The following is a 24,373-nucleotide window of genomic DNA, read 5'->3' as shown; positions in this document are numbered from 1 at the left end:
CAATCCTAGGTGTCAGAGACAGAGCAGGGAACAAAATAGAATATTCGGTGGGTATAGTGCTTACATTCTTGCAGAAGGGACAGAAAAGTAATCACTAAGTGCATGATAGACTGTATATGGCAAAGTGACGCATGAAACTGCGAAAATAAAGCAAAGGGAAATGGTCTGGGGTATGAGCTGCAGCTCTCCAGGAGGACCTTCCTGAGGGAGGGGATACAAAGCCAGCCAGGACTAGAAGAAGCAGGGGAGCAAGTGGCCGTTCCAGACACAGGCTTTGAGGCAGTGGAGTGTGGTCAGGATGGCAAGTAGGCCAGTGTTAGCAAAGCAGAGGGAATGAACAGGAAAGTTGTAGGGTGTGGGGACACTGGGGTGACCACACTAACAACGGCTGATGGAGGCCCTGCCCTGGGGTTAGGAGAATGAGTAGGATGAATTAGTGATCCCATGTGATTGCACAAATAAATCAAATTGAAGTTAAGGGCACAAAAAGAGGCAGATAGTATCATGAGAACTCAAAATGTGGGGGGTTGATTTATTCTGGACCTAAGGGTAAGTGACCCTGACCATGTGACATGGAAGACAACTGAATCAAGAGGATAAATAAGCTGGGAGTGGTGGTATATGCTTGTAATCCCAGCAGTTTGGGAAGCTGAGGCAGGAGGATTGTGAGTTCAGAGCCAGCCTCAACAACTTATTGAAGCCCTAAGCCATTTTGCCAGACCCTATCTCAAAATAAAAAATAAGAAGGGCTGGGGATGTGGCTCAGTGGTTGAGCACCTCAGGGTTCAATCCCTGATACAAAAACAAGGATAAGAAACTGTGACGTGATGAAACCCCTTAAATCTGAGGAACTGGACAGAGACCAGGGTGGCTAGAGCTGGGAGGGATGGAAAGTGGAAATTAGGCAAGGGAAGAAAGGACAAAAGGAGAATCCAGACCACAGAGCCTTTTAGGATTTTAGTCTTTATTATAATAACAAGGAGACATCATTAAAGGACTTTTTTTTTTGGAGTGGGGAGTGGGTTGTTAATTAAATTTGCATTGAAAATTTGGGGTCTGAGGAATAGAAAATGGTTCAGAAAATGACACTGATTAGGAGATTCTCAGTAGCCCAGGTGAGAAACAGTAGTGCTATGAGCTAGAGAAAAGTTGTGTTATGGATTCAAGAGAAGTAATTGACCAAAGTGAAAGATGGATAGGATATGGAGTAAGACAGAGGAGGCAGAGATGACCCAGATTTCCAGTTTTCAGAAAGATGATGGATGGACATTTGGACAGATAGTGGATGGAGGGATGGGCAACCCTTGAAAGAACCAGACTTGAATAGGAGCTCAGGGGTGAGCTTTCAGTTAGCAGTAGTGTAGAAAACTTAAGGGTTTAAGTTGTGAACATTTTGAAACATTTGAATACCTGCCAAGTGATGGTTATATAAATTGCTTTGGGACTTATAAGAGAGGGATATTGTCCTGGATATGATAGTGAATCATGGGGCAGATAGGTGGCAGGTGAAGCCTTTGGCATGATGAGATTGTCTATTAAGAAGTATAGAAGACATGGAGAGCCCAGGACCAATCCAGAGGGGCTGTGATAATAGACAATATGGAGATGAAACTACTCAATCTGTACAAAAGAACATAGTGTTGTGCAGAAATAGAGGTGTTAATGGTGCCCTGTTGCTAGACTTAGTAGAGACTGAGGTAGTAGCAAGGATAGCACCAAGTACAGACAGCACAAAGGGGGAGAGAGGGGCCCTTCTGAGTTTGGATTTCATCTTCGCTGGGGCACTCCAGCCATTCCCATTCAGGTTTCTAATAATGAGAAAACTAAGAGGCACTGAAAACTTTCGACCTAATCTGCCTCTCCAGCTTCTTTTAATCAGTAGCCCAATCCTGTTGATTGTGTTCAGGATTTCACTTATTTGTACTGGATTTTGTTTTGTAGCAAAGTTCTCCCTGCTAATTAACTTCAACAGTGACTCCTTTCCCTTTTCCTCCCCCTCCTTCCCCTCCCTCTTCTCTTCTCCCTCCTCTGGAATCTACAATTGTCATGATCTGGCTTAGCTATAAAAGCCACAGTAGTGGGAAGGGAGGGAACAATAATTTAGTAGACGAGACTGAATTGGCAGGGAGAACTTTGGCATTAAATTCGGGTAGTCAAGAGCAAGGGAGAAACAGATCGACACAATTGATTCAGGAATGCATAGAGTAAAATCTGGAAAAATCAGGAAAAATAAGAGTCAGGGATCCCTGCAGGATTCTGAAGAGTGAAGAATACAAGTCTTTTAACGGAGGACTAGGTAAACAAGGAGCCAGAAACAATCAAGTCACACAGAAAATCAACAGAAAATGATTCTTCTACAGCACCACCTACCATTAAATGCAGGGTTCCCATCTTTGCTCCTTGCTCCGAGCCTGTGTGACTGGACTTGAGGCCCCACGGGGAAACCAGCAGGGTTCAACACCAAGGGGTAGGGTGCCAAGCACTTCCTACTGGTTATGGTCACTTGGCTCTTCTGTCTCTTGTACCTTGAAACAGGTGCAGCAGCATCCTTGGCATTATGTAACTACAGAAGGAGCAGAGTCATTCTTGGCAGAATCAGTGGTAATTAAATTAATTTTAGTCTTCTCTCAGAGGCCAAATGTTACTTAGATCATTGTGATTTCAGTTTACCTTAAGTATGTCATCAATATTTAGCAGAGAGAGAAAATTAGCTGGAGGTGAAAGATTATCAGTGACATGGTTCATTTCTGCCCCTATGGGTATATCTAATTACACGCAAGTTAAAATTGCAAGACCATTACCAATATCATTATGTTTAATATGGAAGTATGATACTATATGAAGCTTCTTAGGGGTATTTTAAATATAATGTTACTTGATAAAAAGTATGTAAGTACCATAGTTTAGAGACTTAGGACAGAGAATTTTTTTTCCTAATTGTCCAACAGTTTTCTGAAGTATTTTTCTTCGTCATTGATACATAATAATTACATATATTCGTGGGGTACAGTGTGATAATTGAATATTTACATATAATGTGTAATGATCAGATCAGGGAAATTAGCATTTCCTTCTCCTTAAACATTTATCATTTCTTTGTGTTGGAAGACTTCACGCTCCTCTCTCCCAGTTCTTTGTACAAGTTGTAATAAATTGTTGTGAAGTATAGTCACCCTTCTTTGCTATAGAATGTTAAAACTTATTCCTCCTGACTGGTACCTGTCATGCGTCTTCCTTCTGTCCCCCGTGTCTCCTTCTGAGCTCCTAGACACCTGCTTTACTCCCCCATGACCTGCCAATGCATGCATGCCTATATGCATGCATTCATACTTACATGCATGGCTATGTGTGCAAAAACCTCAGAACATGAGAATTTTTCAACAATAAGTGATAGTTTGTTATGATCATTTTTTATGTGCCAGTTTCCTACCCAGAATAATAGGTTCCCCCCCTTTTTCATCCAGTAAAGTCTTTTTAAGAGATATGAGAGGAAGGGCAAGCAGTCCTTCATGCAGATTGAGTTTCTCAAAGAGGCAGAGTTTGTTACATTTCATGATGGGGTAACATTGAGTTGTGATTATGTTAAAAACATTACTTGGATTTTTATCATACCCTAATCATGCGTGGCAAATAGGCTTCTTTTTCTCCAATTATAAAAGCAGTTCATACACATTAAAGAAAACTTATATAGTAAAAACAAGTTGGGGGGAAATTACCCAGAACCTCACCACATCTAATTTTAAATCCTGATAACATGTCTTTCTGGTTCAACTTGATTTTTTCCCCTATGCCATGAAGTTACTGGATTTATGTTTTGTTTTGTTTTTTTCAGTTTTGGTTGACTTTGTTGTTTAATGAAAATACATTTGGTTTATTTATGATTATAAAGACAGACTAAACCACATAGACAGTTGAAGTAGTACATAAAATCATAAAGGTGAAAATAGAAACCACTCCAAATTTTACCCCTAGCAGAAACCCCATCCTTCCAGTTACTCCACTATGTGCAGTTATGCATATACAGTCATCCTTTAGTATCTGGGGTACTAGTGCTAGGACTTCCCAGGTACCAAAATCCACAGATGCTCAAAACCCTTATATAACATGGTATAGTGTTGGCATATTAAACTATACATATCCCTCTGTATACTTATAACACCTAATACAATGTAAATGCTATATAAATAGTTGTCATACTGTATTCTTTAGGGAATAATGACTGGAAAAACTCTGTACATGTTCAATACATTATGTTTCAGACATTTTCAATTCACAGTTGCTTGGTTCTGCAGATGTGGAACCCACAGACTAGGAGGGCCAACTATATACTCATGCATCTGATTATTTCATGTAACTATACTCTTATGCTGCTTTGTGGCCTGCTCTTCTTTACTCTATAATATGTCACCATGACCTTTCCCCATTATTAAACTAAAGTCATAGTAATCCCTTTTAATCATTGTATTACGATCTTTGGTTTATATGACCACCATGGATCAGTTCCCAGTTGATATCATTGAAAAGTTTAAAAAAGATGCTAAAAGAAAAACAATGTATTTTAGAAAAGCATCTCTCAGCATAGATCACAAGGAAGGGAAGAGTCTAGACACATAAATGAAATAGTCCAGGTGACTTTGTCATGTCTTGAATTAAGTCATTGGCAGTAATGAGACAAGTGGTTGCTGACATTTTTATTTACTTCTTATCATATACCAGACCCTTACTAATGCATTACGCACAAACAATAAAATATTGGCTCTAGTATTATTCCCATTTACAGTGGAGAAAACTGAGGTGCTAATTAAGTAACATGTTCAAGATCACACAACCAGAAAGTGACAGGACTGTGATCCAAACAGGAATTCTGGCTCCAGACCAGTGATTGTAAGCTCTATACTACATTGCACCAAAATAGGGATCAAAAAGGAAAATTATTGCATGGATGCCAGGGAATTGAAATGTAAGAGTTGTTAAACAGAATTTAGCCTTTTTCCTGTCTCCCTGTAAAAGCAACTCGCATTTTTTTAAGTGGCTGCTTGGAATTTTCAGTTCTGTTCTTCTCTGCTGTTCCCAAGCAAGATCTTGACTATTTGACTCTGATGATCATGTAGTGAAACTTGTACTTGTTGTTGCTTTTGCTCATATAAGAGGGTAAACTATGTTCTATACACTTGATAGGTGTGATCTCTCCTGATCTTGCCAAGAGTCCTATGAAAGTAGTCTACCCTTACCCCTCTTTTTACAAAAGAAGCTCAACAAGCTTCAAAGTTGTATAGATTCACCAATTGTGGGAATTGTAGAGCCTGCTTCAGGGTCTCTAGACTCCTAAACCCCTGTTACTATCACTTATTACCAAATATGAGTGTGAAATAGCTTTGGAATAACCAGGGAAAACATTCTGAGAAAGAAACTCAGATGGGAGCTAATAACACTAAAGCTCAGATCTTCTCAAACTTCCTGGGCTGTGTCCTCCAGAAATACCACATCCTCAGAGTTTTGATCCCATTGTTTTCATGGTTCATATTTGGCCTGTTGTCCACCACAATGCCATTGGAGTCCCAAATTTTGTGCCTGAGTTGTTTAGTTCTCCAAACTGCTTCCCTCTTTCAACCTGAATCTCTAATCACTGATCCTGAGAGAGGTCCTCCCATCTGGTGACCTCCACAGCAGACCACAGAGCAGGGACACTGTCAGTGGTCACTGGGCATTTCTTTGGGCCCTTTGCCTGAGTAACTCTCATATTTGCCATGTGCTGGAAATGTCCCTTCAGCATTTCCTCATAGAAATTTGATATGACTTAGCCTCAAGCATGCTCCACAAGAATAATTGAGTTTTCCTAAAAGATTGATTGAAATATATTTATCTTCTTAATTAGCATCTAATTTAAGGTTAATAAGATTCCAAGAAAATATGGTGATGAGGATCCACACACCAATTTATTGGACCCCACCAATCTATATCTATTGTTTTTGTTGTGTTGTTTTGTTTTGTTATGTTTTGTTCTGTGATACTGGGATTTGAACCCAGGACCTTGCACATGCTAAGCAAATATTTAACCACTGAGCCATATCCCTAAACCTTTTTAAAATTTCATTTTGAAACAAAGTCTCACCAAGTTGCTGAGGCTGGCCTCAAACTTGTGATTCTCCTTAGCCTGCTGAGTAGCTAAGATTACAGGTGTGTGCCACCATGTCTGGCTTCTGTTGTTGTGTTGTATTGTGTTGTTTAGTTTTCCAGTGCTGGGGCAGAAACGCTAGGCAAGTGCTCTACCACGGAGCCACACCCCCAATCCCTGTATCTATTGTTTTCATAGCCAGCTTAGCAGTTGACTTCAAAGAGGACACCTGAGAATCCAGCATCTCTGTGTCATTTTTAGTTGTCCAAGTGGCAGTTTAGCCTAGGCTCTGTGGCTAGGAAGGGCCAGTCCTTTGACTTCTGTTACTTTTTACTTCTTTCATGGACTCATTAGGTTGATGGTGATACCTTCCCATTGTATTCCTATTTAAGAAGCCTACAGGAAGGCAGATGGATTAATTTAATAGGTGCTGACATGTGATAGCCAAGAAGTATAATATGTAGTGACCAATCTGTTCTCCATGTGTAAAATACATGTCCAGTGTTCTCCTCTGCAGATGGACACCTCCTAGATGTTAGTGCACTCTCACCACTAGCATACACAGTTAGCCCTACATAGCCGTAGCTTCCACATCCATGGATTCAAAGAGCCCCAGGTTGAAAATATTTGAAAAAACATTGCATCTCCATTGCATTTTTCCTTGTCATTATTCCTAAACAACACGGTGTAACAACTATTTACACAGAATTTACATTGCACTAGGTATTATAAGTAATCTGGGGATGATTTTAAAGTATAGGGGGGATGTGCATAGATTCTATGCAAATACTAGACAACTTTATGTTGGAGCATTGATGGATTTTCATTTCCACACGGGATCCTGGAACCACTCTCTCTCAGATACCAAGGCCACCTGTCTTGGCTAAAATAGATTCACTTCTCAGTATATTCACTTATCTTACCACTAAAAAAAAGAATACTTTATAAACTTCAATTTCCTGATTCTTAAACATATCTATACTGAGTTCACATTAATAAAGTAGACTGCTGTCCTTCAGTGAAAGCCATAGAGTCACTGTCACCACTGCCCTTCCTTCATCAGGGAAAGGGAATGAGCCATCTCAAGGATCTGCCTGGCAAGGAATGCCAAGGTCTCCAAGACCCCAAGTCCATGAATGCCCTTCCCATCCTGTAAATTGCTACTTCTAGGGTGTCTGGGACTGGAGGGGAACATGGGGAGCTAGTATACAAGAGAGGGAGGGAAAATGTACTCTCTTATTTTCCTTCATTCCTGGTAAACATAACATAAAATGTATTGTTTTAACTACTTTTTTAAGTGTACAGTTTAGTGGCATTAAATATTCAAATCTTTGAGTAGCCATTATTACCATCCATCTCCAGAATTCTTTTCATCTTGCAAAACTGAAACTGTACCCATTAAACAACTCCCTATTCCTCCCCCAACCCAGTCCCTAGAAACTACCATTCTGTTTCTACCTTGATGAATCTCACCAGTCTAGGGACCACACAAGATGATCTCTGTAGTATTTATCCTTTTGATGTAGCATGTCTTCAGGGTGGACTCTTTAACAGATTCCAAGTCCACAACTAGACCACTGTCAGCACCCCAGAAAGCCCCATTGTATTTTGTCCCTCCTCCATTGAAATAGTGACTATCAAGATGCATAATAGGTGGCACTCACGTGTAATCCCAGCAGTTTGGGAGGCTGAGGCAGGAGGATCATAAATTCACAGCCAGCCTCAGCAACTTAGTAAGGCCTTAGGCAAGTTAGCAAGACCATCTCAACATAAAAAATAAAAAGGGCTGCGAATGTGGCTCAGTGGTTAAAGTGCCCCTGGGTTCAATCCTTGGAACCAAAAAAAAAAAAAACCAGACATGCTCACAATTTTCACTCTTATCTTTCCTGTTTCTCGTATGCTCTAGCAGCATGGTCCAAGAGAAATAGAATGTGTACCACTAATGCAAGCCACATATATGATTTTAAAATTTCTAATAGCCATACTAAAAAAAAATTAAAAAGTGAAATTAATGTAAATAATTTAATTTAAATAACATATTTACCCCAGTATATCCTAAATATTAACATTTTTACAATTATAATCAATGTAAAAAAGGAGATATTTTATGTTCTGTTTGTCTCCAATATAGTAGCCACTAGCTACATGTAGTTAGTTAAACTTAAATTCGTTAAAATGAAATTTAAAATTCAGTTCCTTCATCATTTCGCATTTCATGTACTCAGTAGCTGCATGTGGCTATTGACTATTGACCTAGAGAGCCCATAGAACATTTCCATCAACACAGGAAGTTCTACCAGAGGGCACTGGCACATACTCTTCGGTGTATGGCATTTTTTGGGGGTTAAACTTTATGTCACCCCAGTTGTTATATGTAACTATAGCTTGTTACTTCACATTAGCACATAGCATTCCACTTTATTGAATTGTTTACATTCTAGTCAGTTGTAAACAGTATTCCCATGCACATTCTTACATATCTATCAAGTTGTACCCATCTGTTTTTCCACCTCTGGGTCATAGAGTGTGGGTATCTTCAACATCACTATTTAATAGCAAATGGTTTTTCAAAGTGGTTTAGGTCTTTTCAGTTTCACCATCAGCATCTGTAGGTTCATGTTACTCCAGATCCTCACTTGGTATTGTCAGACTTTCTTGTGGGTATATGGTGCTATCTCATTGTAAGGTAGGCTTTCTTTTGGTAATTCATAGACATAAAAATGTGTATTGGTTATCCTGAAGAGGGGTATGTACATGGGGGTGGAGATATGTAAGATATGGCTCCTATCCTTAAGTAGTTTTGCTTCATAGGGAAAATAAAACATGTAGATAGGTAACTATATGTAAGGGCAGCTAGAGGTAAGTCAAAGAACTACTGAAGTTTGAGGAAGGAAAACTTGGTATGAGAACAACTTAAGCTAACCATGACCAGCACTGTGCTTCTTATGTGCCTTCCACTCTGATGTCTCTTCTCCATGGTTCACACCTCAGTGGATGCACCATCTTCCTCCCTGTTTCTCATGCCAGCATCTCCAAAGTCATTCATGACACCTCCTTCTCATCCACATTGAATGACTGATTATTGTGATCACTCTTACCACCTAAATGTCCCTCAGGTCTGCCCTCTTCCAGTTCACTAGAACCTTCTACCCAAAGCTATTATCAGCTTTCTCCAGGAGGGCTATAGCTGACTCCCCACACCCACTCAGGATCCCTTCCAGCCCATCCTCAACAATAGCTGGAGACACCTGATAAGATGAAGTCTGTCCCCCACTTTGTTGAGTTACTTTCTTCATTTCCCACTGGACTCAGGATGAAGGTCCTACACCTTATTTCCCACCTGGCCCTTCTTTCCCATTTGTTCTCACTTCTCACCATTCCTCCTCATCCCTACACCAGCCTTCTTTTAATTTCCCTTTGTTCCTTTGGACCTGACCTATGCTATTTCCTGGACTTGGAATTTAGGGACTCTGTCTCTTCACTTCCAACCTTCATAGTCTCAGCCTGAGTCCATTTATTAGGGAATGCTTGCTGGCTTCTCAGATTGGAGTATGTGTCATGCCATGCACATCTGTGGCTCTCTGTCCTTTCTAACAGCATGTACCAAAATTATATTTAAATCATTATTTACAAAATTACTGTTTAATGTATTTTCCATTCAGCCTCAAGGACCTTGTATCTGATTTGTTTATCACTACATTTCCAAACTTAGCACAGTGTTTAACATACAGTAGATACTCCCAAATATTCTGGATAAATGAGAAGGCCTCACTGAAGAGAGATCATCTGAGTTGAAAACTGGGTAAAACTTGCAGTTAGAGATGGGCAGGAAAGGGCAGGTAAGAGGTCAGATCGTTCACTGCTCTAACAACATAATACAATTCAGTATTAAAACTAATATGCTGTACGTCTGTAATTTGGGTCTCTCCATCATGAGAGGCATTAAGAGCATTCTAATTTGGAGAACTGGCAGCCATGTAAAACCTGGGACGGAGAGGTAAATTGAATAGTAGGAGACAATAGGAGAACTCCTTTCAAAGGCTTCCTGTATACAAGATGAGAATTCAATCTTTTCAAAGTCTGAAGTTTCTAAATAGAAGGTTCTAGAACAACTTGAGAAGCCCAAAGGTACATCACAGAGAATGGGCAGCATGTCAGAGGAGGAATTCTGATGGGAGAATGCATTATATCCTTAACACAGGCCTTCTAAAGATAGGAAGGGTCTAATATGTTACCTGCCTTTAAAAAAAAAAAAAAAAAGCTGTGTGGGGAAAGTCCAAGTGTGCAGGAAGGTAAACCAAATCTGAAGGAGCTGACTAATTGCCCAATGTGTGTGAAATAGCCATGATTCAGTTCTGTTGGAGCATCTTTCATTCAGAAAACTCCAGTGGCTTCATCAATTGGATTGCTTACAGCTCCACTCTAAAATAGTTGTAGGTATAGCTCTCCTAACATGTACAAAAGCCAAAATAATCCACAACTCCCCCACCACTGACATGGCCAAAAAGTTAAAGGGACCCACAGGTTTTAAGTGAAGTGTGTCCTAGGAAACTAGTTTCTAAAGTAGGTTGCCATGAGGAAACATGCCAACTGCAAGGTCCATTCCTGGGGCTGTGTGTAATCTTTGGATATCAGCTGTCAGCACAGTGAGAAGGAAGGTGTGGGAGTCTATTGCATAGCACACAATAATAACAACTGACATTTATCCATCACTTGCTTTTTTTTCTAATCTCTTCATGCATATATTTTTAACAACAATCCCACGAAGTAGAAAGTACACATCCCCACTTTCGGAAATGGAAGCTGAAACACATAGAGATGAAGTAACTTTCTCTCAATCACATGTGGGGGATTCTCACCCACCAGCAGGGATTCCAACCCACCCACCTGATCTCAGAACTCACATGTAAAAACACCATCATACATTCTCCTTTAAAAAGAATAGAAAGACTTCTCTAGGTCCTTCCTATAGATTGTCTGGCCCAGTTTATAACCATACTCCAGACAAATTGATAAAACCCAACTCAATGTGAGGCTTTGTTGTGACATGAAATGAAAAGCCCAACCAAGGAAGGAAAGTTAGAAAATCAACAGATTTCCTTCTTCCTACATTGTTAACAACAAACAAAATATCCTACACAAAATCAAACTTAAGAAACCAACAAGAAATTGCAACTTTGTTCCCTTAGCGTTTTATGCCAAGAATAGATCCAGGTCAGCCCCTGGCCCAGGGATGGGGGCAAAATGGTCCAGCATCTGCAGCTCTCTTAGCTCTTGCCTCAGACCCTGGACTTCCCTTCTCACCCGTTAACTCAAATGAAGTGTTGGGTTAACATAGCATCAGAAGAAAGCTGAATCAGTTTAGTAGCCGGACCCCTCACTGCTCTAACAGCACTGGAAATGCCCTTATCAGACCACCTCTCTTCTCAGAAACCATAAACATTTCCCTTTTAAGGGAACTGGCTCTGATCTATTCTAAATACTGGTATTTTGTGTACACTTGAATACAAGGAAGGATTTCTCTACTTAAAGGAACATTAATTTAACAAGAAGAATTTTATTTGTTGTGCTTGTTTTTTTGTTTTTTGAGTTTGTTTGTTTGTTTTTCAGTGCTGGGGATTGCACCCAGGGCCTGCATATGCCAGGTTCCCAGGAAAATACTTTTTTTGTTTTTCTGTTTAGTTATACATGACAGCAGAATACAATTCAATTCATTAGACACAAATGGAGTACAACTTTTCATTTCTCTGGTTATATATGATGTCGAGTCACACCATTCATGCAATGATACATATACATAGGGTAATGATGACCATCTCATTCCACCATCTTTCCCACTCTTCTGCCCGCTCCCCTCCACTCATTACCCTCTGCCCAATCTAAAGTTCCTCCATTCTTTCCTTATCCCCCCTCCCTCATTATGTATCAGTATCCACTTATTACAGAAATTGTTTAGCCTTTGGTTTTGGGGGATTGGCTTATTTCACTTAGTATGATATTCTCCTAATCCATCCATTTGCCTGTAAATGCCACAATTTTATTCTTCTTTAAGGCTGAGTAATATTCCATTGTGTTTATATACCACAGTTTCTTTATCCATTCATCTATTGAAGGGCATCTAGGCTGGTTCCACAATTTAGCTATTGTGAATTGAGCTGCTATAAACATTGATTTGGCTGAGTCACTGTAGTATGCTCATTTTAAGTCCTTTGAGTATAAACCAAGGAGTGGGATAGCTGGGTCAAATAGTGTTCCATTCCAAGGTTTCTAAGGAATCTCCATACTGTTTTCTAGAATGGTTGCACCAATTTGCAATCCCACCAGCAAAGTATGAGAGTATATTTTCCTCTGCATCCTTGGCAACAATTATTGTTGCTTGTATTCTTGATAATTGTCATTCTAATTGGAGTGAGATGAAATCTTACAGTAGTTTTGATTTGCATTTCTCTAATCCCTAGAGATATTGAACATTTTTTCATATATTTGTTGATCTATTATATATATATATTTTCTGTGAAGTGTCTGCTCAGTTCCTTAGCCCATTTATTGATTGGGTTCTTTGTATTCTTGGTGTAAAGTTTTTTGAGTTCTTTATAAACTCTGGAGATGAGTGCTTTATCTGAAGTACATGTGGCAAAGATTATCTCCCACTCTGTAGGCTCTCTTCACATTGTTGATTGTTTCCTTTGCTGAAAAAAGATTTTTTAGTTTGAATCCATCCCATTTATTGATTCCTGCTTTTATTTCTTGTGTTTTGGGAGAGTTTTTAAGGAAGTCTGGTCCTATACCAACATGATTAAGATTTAAGCCTACTTTTTCTTCTGTTTGGTTCAGGGTCTATGGTCTAATTCCTAGGTCCTTGATCTATTTTGAGTTGAGTTTTGTGCAGGGTGAGAGATGGGGGTTTAATTTCATTTTGCTGCATATGGATTTCCAGTTTTCCCAGCACAGTTTGTTGAAGAGACTATCTTTTCTCCATTGTATTTCTTTGGTACCTTGTCTAGTAGGAGATAACTGTATTTATGTGGGTTTGTCTGTTTCCTCTATTCTGTACCATTGGTCTACCTGTCTATTTTGGTGCCAATACCATGACATTTTTGTTACTATAGCTCTGTAGTATAGTTTAAGGTCTGGTATTATGATGCCTCCTCCTTCACTCTTCTTGCTAAGGATTGCTTTGACTATTCTGGGTCTCATATTTTTCCAAATGAATTTCATAATTGTTTTTTCTAGTTCTATGAAGAATGTCATTTGGATTTTAATAAGAATTGCATGAAATCTGTATAGCACCTTTAGTAGTGTGGCCATTTTGACAATATTAATTGTGCCTATCCAAGAACATGGGAGATCTTTCCATCTTCTAAGGTTTTCTTTAATTTCTTTCTTTAGTGTTCTGTAGTTTTCATTATACAGGTCTTTCACCTCTTTTGTTAGATTGATTCCCAAGTTTTTTTGTTTTGTTTTTTTTCCCGAGGCCATTGTGAATGGGGTAGTTTCCCTAATTTCTCTTTCAGAGGATTCATCACTTATGACTAGAACTGCATTAGATTTATAAGTGTTGATTTTATATCCTGCTACTTTGCTAAATTCATTTATTAGTTCTCTGCAGGAATATAGCACTGTTGTGGACAGTGCTGCAGTAGGTGGCTGTCTCTAGGCTCTGTCGAGTGTCCCACGGTGGAGGCTACCATGTGGAGGGGGGTATGGAGGTGGCTGCAGTGACCCAAGATGGAGGCTGCTAGGCACTGGTAGATGGGGAGCACAGGGCAGCAGATCCACAGGGCAGTCAGGAAAAGACATTTTAAAAGAATTTTTTTTTTCAAAAATGAAAAGTTCACTACTTATTCAAAAAATATTTAAGGGGGAACCTACTATGTTCCAGGCCCTAATCTAGTGATCAAAAAAGGAAAACACATGCCTTTTAATGCTTTCCTTTTAAAAATATTTTCAGTAAAATAACTGACCTGGACAGAATTTGTAGAGAACATTTTTCATTCAGGATATAATTTAAATGTAGCCATTAGTACTACAATTACAGCACTTACACAGTACTTTCTGTGTGTCGGATATCATGGTTGGCAATTTATGTTTTCATTTAATACTTGAAACAGTTCAATTTCAGGCAGATTCTGCTATCCCTTTCTCTAACTAAGGTAGCCAATAGCAAAGTAGGAAATTTAGAAGATGTGTGGTATTTCTTTATCTTTCTGTTAGTCAGTTTTTCATGCCTGTAACAAAATGCATGAAATAAATCTACTTAAAAAGAGGAAAGGTTTATACTGGCCCAGTTTAAGAGGTTTTAGTCCATAATTGAGCATGTAATGGAGGAAGGTATGCAGTAGAGCAAATTGCCCAATTTGTGGTGACCAGAAAGTGGCTTAGTGGTAGAGCACTTACTTTATGTATATGAGGCACTGCTTTTGATCCCCAGTACTGCAAAGAAGAAATCAAACACAAACTATGGCAGTCCTTAAGGCAGCGTACACATGGATGATCTCTATGTCACAGGAGTATATTCCGAGTCTTGGAGCAGCCTAAACATTTGCTTTGGTTAATGATTGTTTTCTTTTCTTTTTCCTTTGCAGATGATCATTCCCGGGTGAGGCTACAGACAATAGAGGGAGACACCAACTCAGACTATATCAATGGAAATTATATCGATGTATGTATTTTGAAACTCTCAGTGAACTCAGTCATCCTAATACATACCACATCGTGTCTGCTGTGGGATTGGTAGACACACATCTGGCTCAAACTAAAAACATATGTATTAATATTGCCCCATACCCCATAGAAGTTCACAGTGGTTATACAGTCACTCCTTTTCTCAAGTCAGTCTGTTAGTGAATTTCTCTGACATTCTGTATTTCTTTGCTGTCCCATGCTTATGTGGACTAAGAATACTTTTTTCCTTTTATTTTTATTTTTTGACAACAACTTGTAATTATTCAACACTTTTTTAAAAAATCTGTTTGCATATTAATGGAACAAATCTCTCTAATTCCTAATGCAGTGATTTGCAATCTCTTGTCATTACTACACTTTTAAGTTGCCTTCAAAGTAGTCTGCAGCTGTTCGCCAGGACTTCCAACGCAAGCAAGACGTGTCATTAAATATGTAGGCTGTTTAATTATTGAAGATGGCTTCTTTGTTCATTCTGCATCGTGTTAACTTAATGTTTTACATTAGGATAAATTCTTTAGGAGACAGCCTGTTTTCAGTTGAAAAGAGTGAAATCAAAAGTAGCCTGAAAAATCAAGGGAAGGTTGGGATTCCCTCCAAGACTCAAGTCTACATTAAACAGATTTCAGCCTCTTTATGGTTCCCAAGATATACTCTGTGCATGGCCATCATCCTATTTTTTAATCCATCAATATTTCCAGGGGCAGGTTTTACCCACCATATGCAGACTGAGCATCCCTAATCCCCAAATCCAAAACTCTCCAAAATTTGCTATCTTTTGAGCACTGATACAACTCCTCAAGTGGAAAATTCCACATCTGACCTCATGTAGCAGGTAATAGCCAAAACTCAGGCACAAAAAGCACAGTTTGTTCAGTATCCCCAAGGGCCCTTTCAATTTGACACACAAACTATGCTTCATGAAAAAAAAAAAAAAAAAAACCTGTGTAAAATAATGAGTAAAATACCTTCAGGCTATATGTATAATGTATACAGGAAACAAATGAATTTCATGTTTAGACTTGGATCCTCTCCCCAGATATCTCATTATGTATATGCAAATATGCCAAAATCTGAAGTCTGAAACACTTCAGGTTCCAAAATTCCAAGTAAGGGTTGCTTAACCATTATATGGATTCTTTTATTTTCTGGGGTTGAATATGACTTGGGTGCTACTAAAAGTAACTAGCATCATAATCTCTAATAGTTATCTAAAAATAATACATGAATGTTAGTTTTAGGGCTAATTGGAAAACCTTACCATTTGAGTTATAGCTTGACGTTTTTATTTATAGATTTGTGGGTGGAGTTTGAGGGTCATTATTAAAAGGATAATTCATATCTCATTCATCAAACAACCTTGCACCATTTTGGTAGTGACCATAATAACACCCACTCCAGGTCTGATTTTTTTTTTTTTTTTAAGTATCAGGGATTGAACTCAGGGACACTTGACCACTGAGCCACATCCTCAGTTCTATTTTGTATTTTATTTAGAGACAGAATCTCACTGAGTTGCTTAGCACCTCGCTGTTGCTGAGGCTGGCTTTGAACTCAGGATCATCCTACCTCAGCCTCCCAAGACACTGGGATTACAGGCATATTCCACCGGGTCTGCTTGATTTCTTTTTTTAATCAGGATTTCTTCATAAGGTACATTGCATTTATTCCTCTATTCATGGGAGTAAAGAGAGATGTCCAAAACCTGTCAATCTTCTTCCCACAGCATCATAGTGTAGAAACTGAAATATGAAATGTCTTTTCCAATTCCCTTTACCACCAGGTCAACTATAGCACACCTTCACCTGGGAGGTTCCAGTGAAAACTATTCACCTTCTAGTCCCAGCTCCTGTGATCCCTGCTGGGTCCTTGAGCATAGAGCACAGTGTCCTAATCATCTGGAATATGCCTGAAATATAGTGAGCACTTAAGTGTTTGATGAATCACTGACCAAAGAAGTCTATAGGATCAGAGTAGGCATCTACAAGAGGTCACCAGAACTGAGCTTTAAACAGCAGGTAGATAGAGAGCAGATCTTCTAGCTCAGGAAAATAATATGAGCCAGACTATAAAATATTTAAAGTACCTGATGAAGGAGTGTTGATCTTATTTTGACAGAGAGGAGAGTAATTACTCAAGGATCCCTTTATTCACTTGATTGGGAAGATCTTATTGAGCACCTATGTTGCACTCAGTTACTGAATGGGGCACTGGAGTTATAGCTGTGAACAATTCAAATTTAAAAAAAAAACCAGCTGAATGAGGTGGTACGTGTTTATAATCCCAGCTATTGAGGAGGTTGAGTCTGGAGGATCACAAGTTCGAGACTAGCCTTATCAACTTAGCCAGATCCTGTTTCAAAATAAAAATAAAAAGGACTGAGTATGTAGCTCAGTGTAGAGTGCGCCCAGGTTCAATCCCCAGTACCCAAAAAGCAAAAACAAGAACAACAACAATAAAAATAACCAACTGGACATGGTGATGCACACATGTAATCCCTGTGGCTCAGGAGGCTGATCACATGTTCAAAGCCAGCCTCAGCAATTTAGCGAAAACCTAAGCAACTTAGTGAGACCCTATCACTAAATTAAAAAAAGAAAAAGAAAAAGAACTGGGAATATGGCTTAGTGGTAAAGTACCCCAGGTTCAATCTCTTGTACCAAAATAAAAATAATAATAATAATAATTTAATGAGGCTGAAGTTCTAATTGGAAGAAAGGACAGTATGTGAAATGAGTGAATTCTGTGTGGTATATTAGAAGTTAGCATGTACTGTGGGGAAAACTAAAGCCATTAAGAGACATAAGAGTGCCAGGTTTGGAGGCGAACTGCAGTTTTTAATAGAGTGACTGCAGTCAGTTTGAAGGTGACATTGGAGCAAAGAAGATAAGGGATGGAGTCATGTAGATATCTAGGAAAATCAGCCTGAGCAAAGGACTTGTTATAGAGCTTACCTAACAAAATTGAAGAAAAATGAGCAGCAAGTGTTGATGGAGTGTTGTGGAGGGACTGGGGAACAAGGAGGTGGTGGGCTGAGAGGCAATGGGCCAAGTTGTAGAAATGATGGCAAGACCTTTGACTTTCAGTGAGCAAGATAGGAGTTACTTGATAGATCTAAGCAGAGGTCTGACTGTAGAGAGGAGAATAAACTGTAGATGGGTAGGAACTGAAGCAAGGAGACCTGATAGATGACTGGAAGTAATCCAAAGGGAGTAGATGAGGAGAAATGGGATCCTGGATGTACATTGAGGGCTAAACCCATGGGATTTGCTGGCAGATTGGTCATGGATATGGGAGGAAGAAAGGGGTCAGGAATGCCTGTAAGAGATGGAATTGCTGTTTTCTCAGAAGAAGTCTGAGGGTGGAGCAGGTTTGGGTGGGGCTTAGGGAAAAAATGAGTTCACTTTTATACATGTTAAGATGTATTATATATTACACATCCAAGTGCAGTGTTATTCAGGAAATTGACCCACATCCAGATTTCAAGGAAAAGGTCTGGGTTAGAAATAATAATATAGAATTCATAAGGATGCAGATGGTATCAAAGCCATGGAACTGAATCAGATGGCCAGGAGAGTGAGAGTAAACAAAGGAAAAACCCAAGAACTAGGCATTGTAACATTAAGGGGAAAGGGAAGAACCTGCCGGAAAAACAGAAGACAAGTGACCAGGGAGGTAGATAGGAGGAAAACCAGCAGAGTCCTGTCCTGGAAGCAACTGAAGGAAGTATTTTAAGGAGATCCTTAGTATTCATAAAACTGATGGGTCAAGTAGATGTGGACTGAGAAATGACCATGATGTTTAGCAACATAATGCATTCCTGGACTGTGGATGACCTCAGTTTATTAGATGTGTCTTTCCTATCTGCTAGACACCTTGTTAGGAATTGAACATAGAGAGTGAATAAGTCAGAGTACTTGCCTTGTGAGACTTTGTCAGCTACTGGGAAATGATTGATTGTCTACCTTATATAGGTCAAGATTCTATAATTTGAAATTTACAGCCAGTCAGATGTATAAAAGATGTTTTCTTTTGTTTTTCATTGTTATTTACTTGTTTTTAAGAACAAAACAGATTTTACAGATACACCTTTAAGTTGTCTGAGAAATCTGTATATTCTCTCTAAGTTTATTTTTTCTGTGTTCCAGCTAACTTTGAGCATAGTATTTTGGGTTATCTCAGGGGACTAAAATAGAAAGCATTAGGTCAATGATGATATACTATGGTACTGGGTATAATGTTCTCTGGCTTGACTTTGTCTTTCCCATGTAGTTATCCTACAGTTTGTTTGCTGCCTGCTTTCTTTGGTCCCAATTTTCACCTTACTTACTTCTTATGTGGTCCTGATAAAAGTAAGAGGTCTTGCAGAATTTGTTTCTTGAAATTCCTAGCCCTTGGTATGGCATCATGCCATGGTATTAACAGTGTTTAAGTATTACTATTGATGGAACTGTCCATCCCATCATAACAGAATATGTGTTAAGCCCTTGGCACATTGCCAATAACATGCCAAACACAAATGAAATTCTATTCCACACTCCCAGCCTGTTTGCATCTTAATAAGAGTGGTGGTCATTTTTTTCAGGGGATCCATAAGTTGTTAGTGTTTATTGCTCATCCATCTTCTCATAGCCAGTGTATAATTAAGTTACTCATACCTCCTGTGCAAGCATCAGAACAGTTATATTTGATGCAGCTTCACTTATTAAGAGAAACTCAGTGGACCTGGCCAATTTAACTTTCAAGGAAGCAGCTATTGGTGTTGGTATGCACAAATCATTTCTGCAGATTTAGCTTGTGACTTCTGTGCTACTTATTGATTTTAAGTTTATCAAATATTCTTTCTCATTTATTTTTAGGGCTATCATCGACCCAATCATTATATTGCTACCCAAGGTAAGTTTTTTTCAGTGTGGCATCTTTCTTTGATTGCTCACTTACCATTTTTCTATCATCTCATTGCCTACCCCACCCTCTCTCAAGAAGATATGGCACATGCAGTTTATTAAAGTTCTAGACATTGACAGGTACACTCTTTGGTACACTCTTATTTTCTTATCAGAAGTTCTGGCAATGTAACCATTTAGTTGGAACTTCATGTTGAGATCATTAAAAGAAATGTGTTCATGAATTCGTTCATTATTAAATTTAATCTGTCTACCTTAAGAATTAGTGTGACATTTATTACAAAAATAGATATATAGATATCCATTTAACAAATATGCACTGACTCTCTCTGTATTCATTGCTGCTGGAGAGCCAAGACCAAGCTGCCTAGCATCCCCTTCTTCTCAAAGTGTTTGTGGGGAAAGATGTGAGTGCCCTGTGTGTACTGGAGTATGTGCAATTCCAGGTAACATCTGTGAGAGGCACGGTAAGATGCCAGGGAAATTTGGAGCAGAAAGAATTGCTTTCAGGAGAGATGATCCGAAAGCAGCAGAGGTACAATTGGGAGGGGAAAGACTTCCAAATGAGGAGATATCATGTGCAAAGATCTGGAAGCAACCAATTAGTATTCCCAGGTGGAAAGCAATTGGTGGGTCCCTTTGGCTAAAGGAAACCAAAATAAAGTTAGAGGAAAGGTCAAAGAAGCTCATAGCAACAGAATTTTGTATTATCTTCTCTACTGACTGTGGGGCAGGTCATATGTGAAGAGTCGGGTCCTGAGAGAGTTGCGGTTTAGGGAAGGAAGCATCATATGGGATGAGTTACTGAGTTACAATGAACTAAAGAAGTTCTGAGAAGCAGAGAAGAGCATGTGGTCACTCCATTTTATTATTTCTTCCTTGTTCCCAGTAATAGATCTCAGAAACTGGAGCAGGGAAAGCAAAAGGATGTGACCTGCCAAAGGTTAGGAATTGGCAGGGGTTGGTATGCACATAAAGCCAGGAGTAAAAGGAATCAAGGATGTGAAAAAAATCCTGGTTGGATAGTCAAGGCATGGAGGCAGAGAGGTTAGAAGGAACCTTCTTCCTCCTAAGGAGGGAAAAGGCTAATGGATGGAGGCCAAGTTCGGTAGATGAATCCCAGAGTAAGAGTAGAATCAAAGAGCAGAATTTCAACACTGAGGGTAGCAATGTAGAGCTTATGATTTTCTGCAGCAGTGGGAACATTTTATAGATGCACTGTCCAGTATGGCAACTACTAGTCACATGTGGCTACCAAGCACAGTCAGCCCTCTATACCTGTGGGTTCTGTGTGCATAGAACCAATCAAAGTGGATCAGAAATATACAGGAAAAAAATGTTGTCTGTACTGTACATACTTTTTTTCTTATTATTCCCTAAACCACATGAACCACAACTATTTACATAGCATTTACATTGTATTGGATACTGTGAGTAATCTAGAGGTGATATAGAGTATACAGGAGGATGTGTGTAGGCTATATGCAAGTAGTACATCATTTTATATAAAAGAAATGAGCTTCCTAAGACTTTGGTTTCCACGGAGGGTCCCCAGCACCAGTACCCCAGGGATAATGAGGGAATAACTATATTCTAAAAGAAGCTACTGTGAATGAGGAACTAAATTTTAAGTTTCACTATCCATATGAATAGCTGCATTTTTATTTTCCCCTGGTAGTGTTGGGCCACAAATCTTTGAGGGTAGAAAAGCTTGAGGTGTGACAGAAATGAAACCATTGTGGACCTTTGTCCTGCCTAATGCCCATAGCTGCATGGAATAACTGGGTGGAACCAGAAGGTCCACAGGTTCATATCATCACTGGGGACTGTGCACCCTGCTCGAGATGACCTGCTTAGCCTTCAAATGTCTTTCTTCCTCTATGCCATTCACTCAGTAAGGGCTCCTGCCAAAAGTGCTTTGCTGGCCAGGTGCAAATCTCCTGTAGGGTGCCTGGTGTGCCCAGCACATGGCAGGCCCCATGGAGGAATTGCCAGGATCTTTAGAAAGTGATCTCACATCTGGGACTAAACAAGGACCTCTGAGTTCAATCCTAGGCACTTTCTGGACCTGGACTAAATTCATCAGTGCCTTTAGAGGAACCCATTGTTAGTTCTTTGAAATTCATTCTCATGGGTTTCAGAGTGTTCTAAAGTAGGCATCATAATAACATTTGACTTAATAAATTTGATGGTAATTTGGAATTAGTGTTTTTATAAATACATATTAAGATTCAATTGTAAAATACACAAAAGACTCCTGAGCTTCATATCTTAGTTAGCAATTAATGCTTTCATAGATAGTATGAAAATAAAAATGATACCTCATTTCAATTTTCAAGACCAAGGATTTGTAGATTTATGTGACTAAACGGTCAGCTACAGATTGAAAACCCCAAATCTATATGTGGCCCCTCACTTGGCTTCCCTTAGTTGAGTCTCTCCCTAAGGGAGATTATTCTTTGAAGAAAAGTACCATTAGAGAAGTCACTTTCTGCAGAATTAGTTAGAATGATACTTAATTGCTCAGTAGCCCTCTTCAGTAGCAATCAACCTGTCAGGTATTAATGAGCAAATATATTTTAGGCAACTATGGAACAGAAAATGCAATCCATTTGTAGGGCTACTTATCTGCCATTAATGGAGAAGGGCATGCCTAATGCCCTGTTTACCAGACTTGGTGGCCTCTCTCCAGTGCAGGCTGGGCTACAGATCAGACTTCTCAAACATCAATGTTGGTGTAGAGGAAGGTGAAAAATGAATATTTTTATTCTAATATTCAGTCAAGACTGTATGCGTACATTCAGACCACCATGTTTTGATTGGAAAGCTAGACTTTTCTAATATGTGCCACAAGCGTAATGCAACTAATGGCCTCAGATGGCGAGAGGATAACTGATAACGTACATTCATTAGTCTGGACAGGTAAAATTTGTTCATGGATCACCTTCACTTTAAAAAACTGCAAACATCTCATTCTAAGAAGTCAACAAAATAGATGATAAGGATTAATAGGAAATGCAATTTTATTTTATGTGGTTTTTTTTTTAGTATGCTTGATAGTAGAGTGTATTTTGACATTATACATACATGGAATACATCTTATTCTAATTAGGGTCGCAATCTAGTGGTTGTACATGATGTTGAGTTTTGCTGTGGTATATTCATGTATGTACATAGGAAAGTTATGTTAGAATCATTCCACATACCTGTCCCCCTTCCCTTCCCTTCCCTTCCTCTTTGTCTAATCTACTGAACTATTCTCCCCCCCACCCTTGTGTATTAGCATCCACATAAGGACGATGACATTTTTAACTCTCTCCTTTCTTTTTTTCCCTCTCTGTTTTGTTCTTAGATGATTCTTTAAAATCTATTCACAGCCAGAACCTATAAAACTATATGAATGGTTCAATTTAGTAACAACCGGTTTTATTCCCAAAAGATAGTAATGCACAGATTTTCCTTTAATACAGAGGCCATATTATAAATTTTGTATTGAATTTTATTCCCCTAACTCCCTCAATTTATTGACTTTTCTACCAGTACCTGATTTGGACCTTTGATGATAATGGTAATATTTCTGCAAATTAAAGGAACCCTATTCAAGCCAGATATGTTGGTTTTTCAGTATGTTCTACCTATCTCTTTTCTATTTAATTATTTTCTGTCTGGCAGCTAATATATTGATGGTCCAATATTAGCTTCATCATGTATGATCGACTGGACATTAATGCAATTGTAACCCTCAACATTTAGGATTAGCAAAACAAGTTATCAAAGGAGAGGAAGTGGCATCCATTACCATATGCTTAGAGCCAGGGCAGAACTGGAATTTCAAAAGCAGGGCTCACAGCAAGGGCCAGAAGAGCATGCAGGTGGGTATGCTAACCCAGAACAGATCATAGTTAACAATCAAAATATAGCCCACAGAGACAGTGTGGGATGCGAGCTGGATGAAGAACATTAAGAACCACTTCTTCACACTGATTGGAGAGAGCACCTGCTGGCCTCATGGTGGGCAGCCAACTGGGCCTGGAGAAGTGTTCTTTTTAGTGTTTCATTCCATTTTAAAAACTAACTTCAATAGAGTCTTGCTTTAGATAACTTAGAAAAGGCAGTTGTCAAAGAAGATGTTGCAGGTCTGTGGCACATGTGACTGTATAGGTTGCGAGTATGGAGTCCTTCTTCACTTCTTTTTTTTTTTTTTTTTTTTTTTTTTGCGGTACTGGGGATCGAACTCAGGGCCTTGTGCTTGTGAGGCAAGCACTCTACCAGCTGAGCTATCTCCCCAGCCCCCTTCTTCACTTCTAATTACATTTTTTCTCCCCCTGGCATCACTATTTTTTAATTTATTTTACTACTTAATTTTTAAATATTATCATTTTTAATTGACACAAAATAACTGTAAACATTTGTGGGAGGTACAGTATGATACTTTAACATATGTACAGTGTGTAATGATCAGTTCAGGGTAAATGACCCATGTGTCACCTCAGACATGTATCATTTCTTTGGATTAGGAACATTTAAAATCTTTTCCACTAGCTATTTTGAAATATTCAATGGTTGTCAATCATAGTTATCCCACTGTGATATGGAACATTCGAAGTTTTTCCTCTTGGGCTAGGGGGTTGCAGCTCAGTATTAGAGTGCTTTTTAGCATGCACAAGAT

The 24,373-nt window shown here is 39.0% G+C and overlaps 1 protein-coding gene across 9 annotated transcripts in view; it reads left to right on the top strand.

Moving 5' to 3' along the window:
* Positions 1-24,373, top strand: part of Ptprm (protein tyrosine phosphatase receptor type M) — an 819,218-nt gene that overhangs the window by 713,345 nt on the left and 81,500 nt on the right. For all 9 annotated transcript variants that reach the window (XM_047526252.1, XM_047526251.1, XM_047526249.1 and 6 more), the window contains 2 exons: positions 14,701-14,777; positions 19,657-19,693. In XM_047526252.1, the coding sequence (XP_047382208.1) occupies positions 14,701-14,777; positions 19,657-19,693 (114 nt within the window). The remainder of the gene's footprint in view (positions 1-14,700; positions 14,778-19,656; positions 19,694-24,373) is intronic.

Source organism: Sciurus carolinensis, chromosome 15 (assembly GCF_902686445.1).
Source record: "Sciurus carolinensis chromosome 15, mSciCar1.2, whole genome shotgun sequence".
NCBI classification, from domain to species: domain Eukaryota; kingdom Metazoa; phylum Chordata; class Mammalia; order Rodentia; family Sciuridae; genus Sciurus; species Sciurus carolinensis.
Note: the sequence above shows the minus strand (reverse complement) of the source record. Positions and strands in the feature narration are given on the sequence as shown.